General features: G+C 37.5%; 2 protein-coding genes across 4 annotated transcripts in view; one reads left to right on the forward strand and one right to left on the reverse strand.

Moving 5' to 3' along the window:
* Positions 1-544: 544 nt before the first annotated feature.
* On the reverse strand, positions 545-4,718 carry LOC306997427 (uncharacterized protein). 2 transcript variants are annotated; one of them, XM_079610734.1, is made up of 10 exons: positions 3,818-4,718; positions 3,524-3,698; positions 3,212-3,444; positions 2,160-2,224; positions 1,553-1,765; positions 1,305-1,474; positions 1,170-1,205; positions 1,049-1,096; positions 894-947; positions 545-781 (listed from the first exon to the last, which is right to left on the reverse strand). In XM_079610734.1, exons 1-7 carry the CDS (start codon positions 4,602-4,604, stop codon positions 1,196-1,198), a joined length of 1,653 nt encoding a protein of 550 aa, XP_079466860.1. In that variant the 5' UTR covers positions 4,605-4,718; the 3' UTR covers positions 545-781; positions 894-947; positions 1,049-1,096; positions 1,170-1,195. The 2 variants fall into 2 exon arrangements, with proteins under 2 accessions (XP_079466860.1, XP_079466861.1); XM_079610735.1 differs by having other exon boundaries at positions 694-773.
* An 11,219-nt stretch (positions 4,719-15,937) lies between these two features.
* The window catches only part of p2ry13 (purinergic receptor P2Y13), a 54,770-nt gene continuing 54,144 nt past the window's right edge, over positions 15,938-16,563 (forward strand). Inside the window, exon 1 of one of the 2 annotated variants that reach the window (XM_079610552.1) lies at positions 15,938-16,441. The gene's annotated coding sequence lies outside the window, so the exon portion shown is untranslated. The remainder of the gene's footprint in view (positions 16,442-16,563) is intronic. The other variant, XM_079610553.1, reaches the window with a different exon arrangement.

A 16,563-nucleotide genomic window follows, 5' to 3' on the forward strand; every position in this document is an offset into this window, starting at 1 on the left:
GACCACGAACATCCTATTCGTCCCACTGACCGCCTATGTGACCACGAACAGCCTATTCGTCCCATTGACCGCCTATGTGACCACGAACGGCCTGTTTGTCCACGGGCAATCTAAGTGACAGCCCGTGGACCCGCTCACTGACCACGAACAGCTTATTCATCCCCCTGACCTCCTGTGTGACCACGAATGGCCTATGTGTCCCATCAGCAGAACTATCATTAGACTTAATATGGCATGTCCATGAACAGCTTATAGAGACCCTGTCAAATAAGTTACTGTTGGGCACGGGAAGGGCCCACCTGTAACTTGACAGGGTCCCTATAAGCTCTCCTTGGTCAATGCATTAATAGGTCATAATTATAATGATATTATTAAGGAAAAGCTATGGGTCAATGCACAGGAAACACCATATATAAAAAAAAGTTCATGTACATTTCAGCTCATAAAAATGATGAATGTGCATACAAATACATTGTCCACGGCAAGCTAGTTAAGTAAGCTATAGTTGGTATGTTTTGGTGAAATAGATGAGAGAGACAAACCATAATTTAAAATATTTAATTGTTTAACCATGATTTAACAACATTTATTATTTATAAAAGTACACGAACATAACACAGAACAGTAAAACAGATTATATTTAAAACTACAATATATAAAACGACATAAATAAAAAATATAAAACTATGACATAAAATATTTGAACTTTATACACAAACTATTTACAAACAAAGAAGGTCGGTGAGGTCTACGGTGCACAGGTCTGTGCTTTCCTGCAGAACTTGGCAAATGAAAAAGGAAAAGGGAAACAAAGAAAAACAATTAACAATCAAATAAATAACACAACAACAAAACTTGGTTTCATGCATGTACACTTAACACCTATTACTTACCTTGTGGACCTGAAGACTCCTGTTCATCCTCGCTAATTTGCTTGAATAAATCATCTAAGAAGAACAAATAAAGGTCAATTTTTTTAATTTATTAATGTGCTGTTCATGGAAAAAACAATACAGTACAAGTAAACAATTGTTCACCTGATACCTACCGAGGCTTTGGACTTCCGTCTGGGGCTTACTGCTCTCCACAAGAAGGTCTACATTAAAAAAAGTTATTAATGCATTGTTCTTGTATAAACAATAAAGCATAATTACATGATGATCACTTACCCAGAAAGCTTGGAGCCCCTTCCATTTCAAACTTGTCTACAATAAACACACACACACACAGAGACTCAATAGTTTGTTCAACATCTTGTAAAAAATATGTTTTATTCCCATTGCAAAAAATCATTCAAAACCTACCCAGCACCCAACTGAAGGCACTCCTCTGGAATGGCCAGGGGGCTCTCAACAGGGACATCCAGAGCCGACAGGACTGGAGGGTCAAGTTGTTGACTGTCCCTAATTGTTTGAAGCTGATCCTCTGCTACCTTTTTCTCTAACTCCTTGGTCAACAACTTGACCATTTTTCCCTGAAGAGAGAGTTTTATTCAAAAAATTTTTTTATGAATTCACAAAAAACAAGTATGCTAGTTTGAGATTATACTTACTGTCAGCTCTGGATGGCCCGATTTAAAGTGCCGCTCCACATTTTCATATATTATCCCACACTGTGGGCACCTTATGTTGCGGAGCTTTATGCGGCCCCTTGCCAGTCGCAGCAAAACCTTCCGTTCCTCCCCATCCTCTATTTGATGTTGCGACCGGAGGTGATGCCGCAAGTGCTTAATCTTGGCCGGGCACAGTGGACAAGTCAGCAGCATCTTTAAAAAATGGAAACAAAGTTAGTTCACACAGGTGGGCAGAGAAAGGGCCCGCCTGTAACTTATTTGACGGGACCTCTTTAGGCTGTCCGTGGTCAATGCATTAATAGGTCATAATTCATCATTATAAATGTAAATCATAGAGTACAGTGCACAGGGAAGACAATCCAACATGTTGGTATACTTTATAGTTCATAATTATGCATTATTAGCATTAAAATGGCATGACCATGGACAGCTTACAGGGACCCTGTCAAATAAGTTACAGGTGGGCAGAGAAAGGGCCCACCTATAACTTATTTGATGGGACCTCTTTAGGCTGTCCGTGGTCAATGCATTAATAGGTCATAATTCATAGGCTGAAATATTCTCAAAATATCACTTTGAAAATTACCTTGTCGAAGGGCTCCGTTGGTATGGAGGTATATGATAGGATGTTCGAGCAGCTGCTTTCACCGTCTTTTGAAATAAAATTTGAGGGTTAGGGGCGCTTTTTAAATATTCAAAAAATAATAGCATTTTCAAAAAATATTTTAAACAAGAACATGTATTAATAAAAAGGGAAAAAATTACATGCATTATTATAATTAATGTTACCTGTCAATGGAAAGCTTTTGTAGGTCACGTCAAAGAAGTTACAAGTGTCACTTGTCAAACCATAACTTACCTAGTGATCCACACAGGCTTTCCGTGGACAGGGCATTCGCGAGTCATATTTTAATGGTTTCATAACAGGTTATAACAGGTATAATTTTTTTAATTTTTTTATTTACAATGAAACATTCATCTTAAAGGAGAACTCCAGTCAATTTTAACATTGAGCTCAATTTTTAGTAAATTTGGAGTGCTGTCAATACAGAGAACAACGACAAAAATCGACTACTGTGGACCGAAAACAGGAACTAAAAAAACAGGTCTGTGCGCTTGTTGAATTAACAATTTTTATTCATATCTTTCACATCTACTGCAGTCAGATTCACCGTGTTCACTCTGAAGGAATCACTCAACATGGCTGGGCACTTGTATGACACATCAAGGATGATAAGAGAAATAAAAGCAGGTTTAAAATTAGACCCCATTCAAGTCAATAGGGTGCACATTTTAAAAAGAGGATAACACGGTGTAGGCAACACCAATTTTCGTCGTTGTTCTCTCTGTATTGACAGCACTCCAAATTTACTAAAAAATTGAGCTCAATGTTAAAATTGACCGTAGTTCTCCTTTAAAATAAAAATGATAAAAATTTAAAATAAAAACTGTAATTGCAACCTGTAATGGGTTCCAGTCGTACCATGGAAAGCCTATTAAGCTGTAGGTGGGATGATCCACTCCATTTACAGGTAAGTGTACAGTAAATTACTTTAAATTGCAGTCCATTTACAGGTAAGTGTACAGTAAATTACTCTAAATTGCACTCCGTTTACAGGTAAGTGTACAGTAAATTACTTTTGTATGTCTCCTTGCCCTCCTTGACAGCGGTCTGGTGGACGGCCACGTCCCTCTTGAGGGACTTCCGCAGGCTCCCCACCTCCCTGCGAAGGCCGACCAGGGCTTTGCTGGATAGGCGGCAGGACTGCGGAGGGGTTTCAGACAGGAACCGCATGAAGCAGCCGACGTTCAGCACGTAGTGCTGGATGGTGGTCACCGCCATCTTGGCCTGTCGGAGGGAGCTGACCCAACTGCAAGAAGACAAACATGGTTACAGAGGCGATAGATTATTTTCAAACCGAGCCCACGACGGGATAAAAAGTTACTCACCTGTGTATCCTGGCAGTGTCGTTCAGGAAGCGGAAGTCGGCCAGGTTTTTCTTGCCCCTCGACATGACCGCCAGAAATTTTTTTATGCGGTACACCTGACAGCCAACGTTTTCCTTCAATTTGTTGCCAGGGTACGGGCCTTCCCTGTGCCGCCTGTACTCCTCCACGATCTTGTCTGCAAAAAAAGAAAGAGAGAGAGAAAAAAGAGAGAGAGAACAGGGGAAGAGCAAAGAGTTAGTGTTGGCACAGCCACAAGTTAAAAATGATAAAAACAGATAAAAGCGTCACACTCACTCAGCACGGCCACGTGGTCGGGGTAATGGGGTTGATCTTCGTCGACATCCTGCGGCTGCTGACTGGTGGAAGGCTTCGCCCCGTCGACGTCAGGCTTCTCCTCGCCGGTGTCGGGCAAGTCGCGGGGCTGCTGCATGTCAGAGGGCACCTCGGGGGAGGACTTAACGTCCTCTTCCACAGGGCCGCATTCCTCTTCTTCCGGGCCGAGAGAGGAGAGGAGCCTTTGGGCCACCTGCCCGATTCGGGCCGAGCCCAAGGAGGTCGACCTCCTCTTCAGGATGCGATAACGCCTGGTGACCATCCTGAGCGTCTCACTGAGGGTGTCGACCTGCCTCTTCAGGTCGCCCACCTGCGTTCTGAGGAGCTCCTTTTGTTTTTTGCAGCCCGGGTTGTCGCACTCCTCCTCTGGGTCTTGGGGGATAGACGTATCCTCCTCCATGAGCTGGTGCTGCTCCAGGTCGAGGGTGGACACCATCGGTACGGCCAGGTCGGAGGCCCTCAGGGCAGTCAGCTTGGCCAGACACACCCTCCTCTTGCAGAAGCGGAGCGCTTCGTCCTGTACCCCCACCGAGACCTCAGAGTGGGTACGGATGTGGTGGTCGAGCCGGTGGGATAATTTCCCGCACGCCGGAACCGGGCAGAGGCCTGCACGGGCGTTCACTCGCCCCGACTCCATGGCCAAGAGCAACTTCCTCTCCTCCGGGTTCTTCACGCTGTGCATGGTGACCAGGTGCTGGCCGAGGCGGGCGTACGAGCACAAACACAGCGGGCACGTTTCTACTGGCATCTTTACACGAGACAAGAGACGACGAGCTCACGGACTCTCTCGTTTGGTGGTCTAGTGTGGAGTGACTAGGGTCGAGTCACTGCCTAGAGCTTCTAACTGTACACTTACCTGTAAATGGAGTGCAATTTAAAGTAATTTACTGAACACTTACCTGTAAATGGAGTGCAATTTAAAGTTATTTACTGTACACTTACCTGTAAATGGAGTGCATTTTAAAGTAATTTACTGTACGCTTACCTGTAAATGGAGTGCAATTTAAAGTAATTTACTGTACGCTTACCTGTAAATGGAGTGCATTTTAAAGTAATTTACTGAACACTTACCTGTAAATGGAGTGCAATTTTAAGTTATTTACTGTACACTTACCTGTAAATGGAGTGCAATTTAAAGTAATTAACTGTACACTTACCTGTAAATGGAGTGCAATTTAAAGTAATTTAATGTACACTTACCTGTAAATGGAGTGCAATTTAAAGTAATTTACTGTACACTTACCTGTAAATGGAGTGCATTTTAAAGTAACTTACTGTACGCTTACCTGTAAATGGAGTGCAATTTAAAGTAATTTACTGTACGCTTACCTGTAAATGGAGTGCAATTTAAAGTAATTTACTGTACGCTTACCTGTAAATGGAGTGCAATTTAAAGTAATTTACTGTACGCTTACCTGTAAATGGAGTGCAATTTAAAGTCATTTACTGTACGCTTACCTGTAAATGGAGTGCAATTTAAAGTAATTTACTGTACACTTACCTGTAAATGGAGTGCATTTTAAAGTAATTTACTGTACGCTTACCTGTAAATGGAGTGCAATTTAAAGTCATTTACTGTACGCTTACCTGTAAATGGAGTGCATTTTAAAGTAATTTACTGTACGCTTACGTGTAATTGGAGTGCATTTTAAAGTAATTTACTGTACGCTTACCTGTAAATGGAGTGCATTTTAAAGTAATTTACTGAACACTTCCCTGTAAATGGAGTGCAATTTAAAGTTATTTACTGTACACTTACCTGTAAATGGAATGCAATTTAAAGTAATTTACTGTACACTTACCTGTAAATGGAGTGCAATTTAAAGTTATTTACTGTACACTTACCTGTAAATGGAATGCAATTTAAAGTAATTTACTGTACACTTACCTGTAAATGGAGTGCATTTTAAAGTAATTAACTGAACACTTCCCTGTAAATGGAGTGCAATTTAAAGTTATTTACTGTACACTTACCTGTAAATGGAATGCAATTTAAAGTAATTTACTGTACACTTACCTGTAAATGGAGTGCAATTTAAAGTTATTTACTGTACGCTTACCTGCAAATGGAATGCAATTTAAAGTAATTTACTGTACGCTTACCTGTAAATGGAGTGCATTTTAAAGTAATTTACTGTACGCTTACCTGTAAATGGAGTGCATTTTAAAGTAATTTACTGAACACTTACCTGTAAATGGAGTGCAATTTAAAGTAATTAACTGTACACTTACCTGTAAATGGAGTGCATTTTAAAGTAATTTAATGTACACTTACCTGTAAATGGAGTGCAATTTAAAGTCATTTACTGTACGCTTACCTGTAAATGGAGTGCATTTTAAAGTAATTTACTGTACGCTTACCTGTAAATGGAGTGCATTTTAAAGTAATTTACTGAACACTTCCCTGTAAATGGAGTGCAATTTAAAGTTATTTACTGTACACTTACCTGTAAATGGAATGCAATTTAAAGTAATTTACTGTACACTTACCTGTAAATGGAGTGCATTTTAAAGTAATTTACTGTACGCTTACCTGTAAATGGAGTGCAATTTAAAGTCATTTACTGTACGCTTACCTGTAAATGGAGTGCATTTTAAAGTAATTTACTGTACGCTTACCTGTAAATGGAGTGCATTTTAAAGTAATTTACTGTACGCTTACCTGTAAATGGAGTGCATTTTAAAGTAATTTACTGTACACTTACCTGTAAATGGAGTGCAATTTAAAGTAATTTACTGTACGCTTACCTGTAAATGGAGTGCATTTTAAAGTAATTTACTGAACACTTCCCTGTAAATGGAGTGCAATTTAAAGTAATTTACTGTACACTTCCCTGTAAATGGAGTGCAATTTAAAGTAATTTACTGTACACTTACCTGTAAATGGAGTGCAATTTAAAGTTATTTACTGTACGCTTACCTGTAAATGGAATGCAATTTAAAGTAATTTACTGTACGCTTACCTGTAAATGGAGTGCATTTTAAAGTAATTTACTGTACGCTTACCTGTAAATGGAGTGCATTTTAAAGTAATTTACTGAACACTTACCTGTAAATGGAGTGCAATTTAAAGTTATTTACTGTACACTTACCTGTAAATGGAATGCAATTTAAAGTAATTTACTGTACACTTACCTGTAAATGGAGTGCAATTTAAAGTCATTTACTGTACGCTTACCTGTAAATGGAGTGCAATTTAAAGTCATTTACTGTACGCTTACCTGTAAATGGAGTGCATTTTAAAGTCATTTACTGTACGCTTACGTGTAATTGGAGTGCATTTTAAAGTAATTTACTGAACACTTACCTGTAAATGGAGTGCATTTTAAAGTAATTTACTGTACGCTTACCTGTAAATGGAGTGCATTTTAAAGTAATTTACTGAACACTTACCTGTAAATGGAGTGCATTTTAAAGTAATTTACTGTACGCTTACCTGTAAATGGAGTGCATTTTAAAGTAATTTACTGTACACTTACCTGTAAATGGAGTGCAATTTAAAGTAATTTACTGTACGCTTACCTGTAAATGGAGTGCATTTTAAAGTAATTTACTGAACACTTCCCTGTAAATGGAGTGCAATTTAAAGTAATTTACTGTACACTTACCTGTAAATGGAGTGCATTTTAAAGTAATTTACTGTACGCTTACCTGTAAATGGAGTGCATTTTAAAGTAATTTACTGTACACTTACCTGTAAATGGAGTGCAATTTAAAGTAATTTACTGTACGCTTACCTGTAAATGGAGTGCATTTTAAAGTAATTTACTGAACACTTCCCTGTAAATGGAGTGCAATTTAAAGTAATTTACTGTACACTTCCCTGTAAATGGAGTGCAATTTAAAGTAATTTACTGTACGCTTACCTGTAAATGGAGTGCAATTTAAAGTTATTTACTGTACGCTTACCTGTAAATGGAATGCAATTTAAAGTAATTTACTGTACGCTTACCTGTAAATGGAGTGCATTTTAAAGTAATTTACTGTACGCTTACCTGTAAATGGAGTGCATTTTAAAGTAATTTACTGAACACTTACCTGTAAATGGAGTGCAATTTAAAGTAATTAACTGTACACTTACCTGTAAATGGAGTGCATTTTAAAGTAATTTACTGTACACTTACCTGTAAATGGAGTGCAATTTAAAGTAATTTACTGTACACTTACCTGTAAATGGAGTGCATTTTAAAGTAATTTACTGAACACTTACCTGTAAATGGAGTGCATTTTAAAGTAATTTAATGTACACTTACCTGTAAATGGAGTGCATTTTAAAGTAATTTACTGAACACTTACCTGTAAATGGAGTGCATTTTAAAGTAATTTAATGTACACTTACCTGTAAATGGAGTGCAATTTAAAGTAATTTACTGTACACTTACCTGTAAATGGAGTGCAATTTAAAGTAATTTACTGTACACTTACCTGTAAATGGAGTGCATTTTAAAGTAATTTACTGTACGCTTACCTGTAAATGGAGTGCAATTTAAAGTCATTTACTGTACGCTTACCTGTAAATGGAGTGCATTTTAAAGTAATTTACTGTACGCTTACGTGTAATTGGAGTGCATTTTAAAGTAATTTACTGAACACTTACCTGTAAATGGAGTGCATTTTAAAGTAATTTACTGTACGCTTACCTGTAAATGGAGTGCATTTTAAAGTCATTTACTGTACGCTTACCTGTAAATGGAGTGCATTTTAAAGTAATTTACTGTACGCTTACCTGTAAATGGAGTGCATTTTAAAGTAATTTACTGAACACTTACCTGTAAATGGAGTGCAATTTAAAGTAATTAACTGAACACTTACCTGTAAATGGAGTGCATTTTAAAGTAATTTAATGTACACTTACCTGTAAATGGAGTGCAATTTAAAGTAATTTACTGTACACTTACCTGTAAATGGAGTGCAATTTAAAGTCATTTACTGTACGCTTACCTGTAAATGGAGTGCATTTTAAAGTAATTAACTGTACGCTTACCTGTAAATGGAGTGCATTTTAAAGTAATTTAATGTACACTTACCTGTAAATGGAGTGCATTTTAAAGTAATTTACTGAACACTTACCTGTAAATGGAGTGCATTTTAAAGTAATTTAATGTACACTTACCTGTAAATGGAGTGCAATTTAAAGTAATTTACTGTACACTTACCTGTAAATGGAGTGCAATTTAAAGTAATTTACTGTACACTTACCTGTAAATGGAGTGCAATTTAAAGTAATTTACTGTACGCTTACCTGTAATTTAAAGTAATTTACTGTACGCTTACCTGTAAATGGAGTGCAATTTAAAGTAATTTACTGTACCCTTACCTGTAAATGGAGTGCAATTTAAAGTAATTTACTGTACGCTTACCTGTAAATGGAGTGCAATTTAAAGTAATTTACTGTACGCTTACCTGTAAATGGAGTGGATCATCCCACAGTTTAATAGGTTTTCCATGGTCAGACTGGAACCATTACAGGTTGGAATTACAGTTTTTATTTTAAATTTTAATAATTTTTATTTTATTTTAAGATGAATGTTTCATTGTAAAAAAATAAATAAATTATACCTGTTATGAAACCATTAAAATATGACTCGCGAATGCCCTGTCCACGGAAAGCCTGTGTGGATCACTAGGTAAGTTATGGTTGGACAAGTGACACTTGTAACTTCTTTGACGTGACCTACAAAAGCTTTCCATGGACAGGTAGTATTAATTATAATAATACATGTAATTTTTTTCCTTTTATTAATATATGTTCTTGTTTAAAATATTTTTTGAATATGTAAAAAGCACCCCTACCCCTCAAACATTATTTCAAAAGACGGTGAAAGCAGCTGCTCCAGGGTATATACAGAAATTCTTAAGTTGAATTTAATACCTTTTTTAATACATTCACAATTTTTTTTAATACCAGCACAAATTCAAGTTGCAACTGTAGCGGCGTAAAGTGAAAAGTAAAGTAATCTGTAGTCTAATAAAGTAGTCTGAAAACTTGCATTTCCCCATAGTGTCCAGGGTTTTCCTGGGTCAAAATTGGTCTTCGGTGGTGGCCGACAGACAGTAGCTGCGTTTACATGGACCCTTATAATCGGATTGAAGGCTCAATCGGATTGAAAAACCTTCATGTAAACACCTTAATTGATCCGATTGAGCTCGATCCGATTGAAATTTCGATCGGATTGAAAGGGGTGGTTTATTCCTTTTGTAATCCGATCAAGAGAACATGTAAACACTTAATCGGACTGAAAACCAAATCTGAAAGGAATGCGCATGTGCAATGACAGCTACCGAGTTTATACAGTACGATTGCGACTCGCATTGTCAATGGTATTGGTGCTCTCACCCATGGGCGTCAGTTTGGTTTGAAATGTGCTGGGGACAGAGACGCATTAATTTTTTCTTTAAACACTTGCATTTTCTTATCAACAGTGGAAACAACTTTAAATACTCAATCTTTTCTGGTCATACAGAAAGGAATAATGCATCAGTCGCAAGTACTTTTATTTGGGTAAACTCACAATAAAAAGAAAACGTTGTGCTTTTGTAAAATAAAATAAAACAAACAGGGCGCGCTATAATTATCTCCATTGCGTGAACTGGAGCGCGTCTCAATAATGAACTGAAATACAGTGTATAGACTCAAAAATATGATGAATATTTCTGTTACGACCCCTGATAGTCCAGGAATTCAGGAGTCCAACATTTTGAAATTTACATTAAAGAGGAATGTATAATAGTCAATCTGCTGAAAGAAAAACCACCAATCCAAGTCACTGTGCAAAAAGCCAATACCTTTATTCGAAACAAGAACTAAGGTTTTAGGCAAGATTGAAGAAAGACAATCTGTATGAAATATATACAGTGAATACAGTCGTACTGTATGGTCAATATGGACAATAAAGGGAAAGAGGGGGACGTGGGCGTCGCCAAAGAAAAGAAAGTAATAAAACAAAACGAAAACTAACTCTTAAATAACCTCTAATCCTAACTAAGAAAATAAGGAAGGAAAACAAATATCTTCAGCGTCTGTGACGCCCTAACTAAGCTATCCTGACTACCGTAAACAAAAGTACATGGAGTGGCACTCGCCCCTAACCTACTGTACTAGACAATCCAAAACGCTACGTGTTGCAATGTATGTCACGTGACATTCTTACCTGTCCGCCTCTTTCAGGACTAGTAGCAATGAGAACACTATCTCATGTTAAACACAAAAACGAAAAGAAACGAAGACCAGAAGAACGTACCATACACTCAAATCAAAGCAACACATAGACATAATGGCAATAACCAAAACGGCAGATAGTCTGTATAATGATGACAACACAAGAAAAACCACGCGGGCTGGAGAGCGTCTGGCGTTCTCTTTTGACGGAGGTGGTCTCTTCCCATTGGCGACAGAAATGATTTATGACGTCAGCGCTGATGATGAGTGACAGGCGGTTGGACCAATCACGGGTGCCTGCAAAAATGAAAGTAAACAAGAGAAACGGGGAGAGAAACATAGAAAACACACACGCACTACAGGGACGTAACATTTCTATATAAAGCTCGAAATGTCCACTTTTAAACTAAAAAATTTGAATCGAAAGCAAATACCGGCTGATTAGGCTGTAGGCCTAATCCAGAAGGTGCATTTCTCTCTAAAGGCGCATCCACTTTACAGCGGAGATGTAGTAGATATGTTTGGAGCCGACACTGATTTAGAAATATATATTTTATTAATAAACAATAATAATGCCTCATTATTTTTTCAGACATATTATCATTAGTCTGCTTTTGCCGGTGCTTTGCGGCAAGATTTATGCATGTGCTTGAGCGCGGAATAGGCTATATTCCTCCATGCACTCAGTATTTAAGCAGAAATTAATATAAACGTGAGAAAAAAATAAAACGAGCTCCACAGAACATAAAATATTCTTTTTATTTTATTTTTCGTGTTCGCATTTATGAGGAAAAAACAATGTTACGGACGTGACAGTTCTCGGTTACGGACGCGACCGCTCTGAAATCGACACTAAAAGATGCTTTAAAACATTCACAGACCTCAATCAGAAAGCACAAAGCCTTTCTTTAAAGTGAATTTCGTTTTGTATTAATTGTATCTTAATTTTAATCAATGTTTCATCAACCAATTGCCTGGATTTAATAAATAATAAGTAAAGCAAATATATCTATATCACGCTCGTCGTCTCCTAATTAGCAGCTGAAGTACGTAAATGTTAAATCTGATTAAAAAAAAAAAAAAAAAAAGCAATGGTTAGAGGGTGGCTGTTATGCGCATCGTGGAACGGCGGCGGGAATCGTCTTGTGCACTGATTGTGCGTAACTGCGCATGTCTAAAACGATCAAATCAGATGTAAAGCTTGTGACATGTAAACGCGCACATCAACCCGATTACTTTATTTGTCGTCCATGTAAACACCTTGTTCGGATTCTTTAATCGGATTGATTTCATTCGGATTGAGCCATGTAAACGCAGCTACTGTCATCCTTACTTGCCCTCTTTTTTTTTCTTCTTTTTTAAAAGCTGTGAATTTACCACTTGATTTCATAGCTTTGTAAGATAAAATCCTTCTTTGCTAGACCTGATCATTATTGTGGTATATAATCATATGAATATCAAAAAGTAGATTAAAAAAGAAGCATTAAAAAGTTTATTTTAACTAATAGTCTAATTATATACCATATACTGTACAATTGAATAAAATTAGCTGCCAGATAAAAAATTAGCTGCTAGATAACAATAACATGCTTTTTTTTCTGGTTTCACCCTCACTCCAGTCTAAACTAAATTATTTTTTCCCACACATTATAAGATAAATAACCTGAAAATACTATGTAGTTTACATACATGAATTGTCTGTTCATGTTACTTCTCACACAGTGCATTAACTAATGTTAACAAATACAACTTTTGATTTCAATAATAGGCTACTACTAGTAATGGTGAAATTAACATTAAAAAAAGATTAATGCTGTAGAAGTGCAGTTTGTTAATAGTTAATATTAATTAATGTAGTTGGCTAGAGTTTAATAAATGGAACCATATTGTAAAGTTTTACCGATTTGTTATACACCGATTCAGACGTCTCATGAGTTCAGTGTTGGAAAGATCAGTTGTTTTACCCATTCATTAAAGTTCGGTTCAAATGAGTCATTAGTTTGCGAATCGGACGTGTACGCGCTGTGTGATTATCCCGGCAGTTAGGACATCCCACAGAATTTGTCAACAAATAGTTTTTTTAGGATAGTTTTTTTCGTTTACAGAAAGTGTGGTTTAGCTATGTCAGCTGAATGTGGGGAACGCTTTTCAGAGAAGATAAGGAAACTATTTTTAGTAGCCTACAATTCACACACAGCGGTAATTCAATAAATAAATCTCAGAATGCGCCACGTGAAACTTCGGTCTTCCAACTTTTTACCATTGTGTCAATTGATTTTTATTAATATGATGGAGAGAGAGCAAGAGTGAATTGAGTGCGCGCGGCCGGGGGTCTCTCTGCTCGTTCTCTGTTAACATACATGCACCCTGTCACAAGCGCACAGCAGTCATCTACATTAGGCTACTCACCGAGCAAATAAGGCTTTGGCGGGACAAAAATACGCTTTGGTGGCCGCCAAAAAAAATTCAAAGCAGGAAACCCTGATGTCTGACTGAATGACTCTTAAATGACTGAAATAGAAGCGAACTCGCGAGCAGGTTTGGCAGCAAGCCAGCCGGGTAACCAGTTTGTTTCAGCACGCACGCCAACGAACACCACGTCACACGATATCGCTTAGGTCCTACTCGCAACATATAAATAAATCCACACGAATTTTTGAAGAAACGCCTGCACTAAACACAAATTGAAACTCATAGGCCTAGTTGGATGGGGTCCGAAAATGTAATACCTTGTCAGATGACGTTTATTACTTTTTAATACTTTTTAATGGCCTTAATTTTGGCTAATTTAATTTACTACCTTTTAATACTTTTTACAACCCCGCGGACACCCTGGACAGAGAGTCGCGTGGTTATGACGCAATCATTAGCCTATTTTTACAAAAACGGCTTCTATGGGGCCATAACGTGAGGATACAAGGTAATGGAGCCTTTTATACATTGTTGAGTTTCTTTAGAAATAAATAATGTACAAATGGAGTCTTTGGACGCATCAGATGTATTCGCTGTCAAAGTGACAACAAAATGAATGGGAGTCAATGTAATGCTAACAGCAGGTGAAGTTCTGCTACAATGGCGGCCCCCGGGGAGGCTTCAGTTTCCGGCGGATGGATTACCCCCTTGTGTCAGAACATTTCAAGGACCCCAAAAACACCTTGGTCCCCAGAGGGTTAATATGTGATATTGAGTAAGTTATATTTAGCTTAAACAACGGCGAATGATAGTAAACAGAGATTCAAAACAGAAAGATATACAAGGCTTACAGACGCAAACCAACGTAGCAGCTCAGCAACTCGGCAGTATCAGCAGGGCAAAAGATAATAGATAACAGATATCTGAAGAGATAACAAAGACATCTTTAGCTCATCTGAGCTGACATTTGGACACTTTCATTTTCCACTAAGCTATTCTGTTGTCATGCAAGCTCAAATTATTTGCCATCACAGTAATATAAATAAGCTTTAGAATCAATAGATAAAGATATAGAAATGACTACATGTGAGCTTAAATGTTCAATTATCTCTATACCGATATCAATTATATAAACTAACTTCGTAACTTTTACTTGCACTGATATAGCAATATTTTTTTTCTTTTAGTTGTCCTCTTTCATATAGGCAAATCTTCTTGCTGAGTAAATTTGTTTCAATTCTTAATATTCTGCATAAGAGGGAAGTGAATCACGCTGCTTTTCTCATGAGAAGTGAATCGCAGTGTCACTCTTTCTCAACACGTGATTGATTGTTCGCTACTGATGTCACACCTAAACTCAGGATCAAAGCCTGATCAGAGAAAGTTGATGATCAGCATCATGGTACCAACAAAGCCTGGTTGGATTGGTTTGGTTTTGACTCTAAACTAATCCTGGAACCCTGAGTTTGTTCAACTACCACAGGCCCCTGGTGTGGTTGACACTACACAGTCGAACGGCTGTTTCACACATACTCCGTTTGCAGTGCGTACATGCGGTGCGTATTTTTTTCCCGTACCCATGTTAACAAGTTAGAGCTTTCACACTGCACGCGGATGCGGTCCGGAGATCCGTTCCAGGTGCGGTGCAGCGATCGTTTCCGCACAGTCTATTTTTGCTGAATTAAAGTGACAGCGAAAGTTCTCTGGTCCATAGTTCGTGGTCAAAAAAATGAACACAAATTGACATGAAAATTTAGTAATTTCATCATAAATGCATTTAATTAAATATTACTATTTTTCACAGTCATCTTTTTACTTTAAGACCGGGGTAAAGCAAGGAAAACTACAATTTACATCAACAAGACGACAAAATAACAACACTCGTCTCATTCGTGGTGGTGGAAAAACAAGTTCTTTGTGACATGCAAGATTTATTGTATAAATATTTAAATTATGCAAATTAAAAGGTATGAGTCTGCTGTTTTTGTCAATTTTAAGTTTTAATTTTAAATATTTGCGATTTTAATATAAGTATCCCTACATGGTTAAATATGTTGCCACTTGCTTGAGCAACTTAATATATAATCCATATAGAAGTAATGCATTGAATATACGTTGTTTAAATTGTGTTATGAATATGTCTATTAAAGAGTGTCTATGTGTACAAAGAGAATCGCACTGGTGACAAAACTTTTTTCTTTTTTTTTTGAAGTTGCTGATAACTTCTGGATTTGAAATACAAATAGAGAGTTTGTGGTACAGCACAACAGATCAGTATAGATCAGTTGCGCACTGCAAGCGCACGCAGCATATGTGAAAGAGATATGAGCATTTGAGATTACAGCACTATAGCGCGTGCTGGTAATGTACCGCATATGCACTGCACACGTAAGAAAAGCATTTATTGTTTCCACTCTGTAAGATCAAGTGATTTATGAAAGTGGCCATGATCTCAGAATGCGTTGTTCATTTGAAAAACCACAACAAGCTGCAACAGATGTGACCGGCTCAGTGAACAGATAGAGAGCAGTCGAGGTGATCACTGATAGCAACTCTGATGTTTTTAGCCAGTGTTAGTCTGGATTATTTTCACTGTGTGTGTGTGTGTGTGTGTGAAGTTTTGCCTGTTGTAAGTGCCCTAGCCTTTCACAATCTGTGACTTTCAAGGCTTTATTAATTGTATGGAAAAGTGCTTTTTAGAGAATTCTAAACTGATTCTGAAAACTACTGAACAACTACACTGCCAACAAATACGATTTTATCTGAATATGCTGCCCTTAATAGGACAATTGCTATAAATGGAAACATTTAAGTAGGTCTACTGAAGCTTGTGGTTATAGGTATAAATACAATGGACTCTCTGCACGCTTGCTTCTGCATTTAGCCTCATTACCATTCTCCCCCGTGAAGAGCAGTGCACGGAAGTTAAGAAAACGAAGCATAAAATTACATGTTGAGGAAGTATCACACAACTGGACACCACAATATTGATATGAGACACCTTCATGCTAAAGGTAATTAAAGCTTTCATATACTTTATTACTAAAATGTTATGTTTTAATGCAACATAGGGTAAAACGGGGCTAAATGCACACCTTGTGCTTTTCACTCCTCCCATAGTGTATGATTGCAGATC

This window comes from Phoxinus phoxinus (genome assembly GCF_949152265.1).
Source record: "Phoxinus phoxinus genome assembly, chromosome: 4".
Classification (NCBI taxonomy): Eukaryota; Metazoa; Chordata; class Actinopteri; order Cypriniformes; family Leuciscidae; genus Phoxinus; species Phoxinus phoxinus.

What these genes read in the sequence shown, in the direction of transcription:
- LOC306997427 (XM_079610734.1), bottom strand. Translation starts at nt 4,604, where the DNA reads ATGCCAGTAGAAACGTGCCCGCTGTGTTTGTGCTCGTACGCCCGCCTC. An exon ending in CGACCACGTGGCCGTGCTGA is followed by an intron (nt 3,699 to 3,817) that starts GTGAGTGTGACG and finishes CTTTTTTTGCAG; the next exon opens with ACAAGATCGTGGAGGAGTAC. An exon ending in CAACGGAGCCCTTCGACAAG is followed by an intron (nt 1,766 to 2,159) that starts GTAATTTTCAAA and finishes CATTTTTTAAAG; the next exon opens with ATGCTGCTGACTTGTCCACT.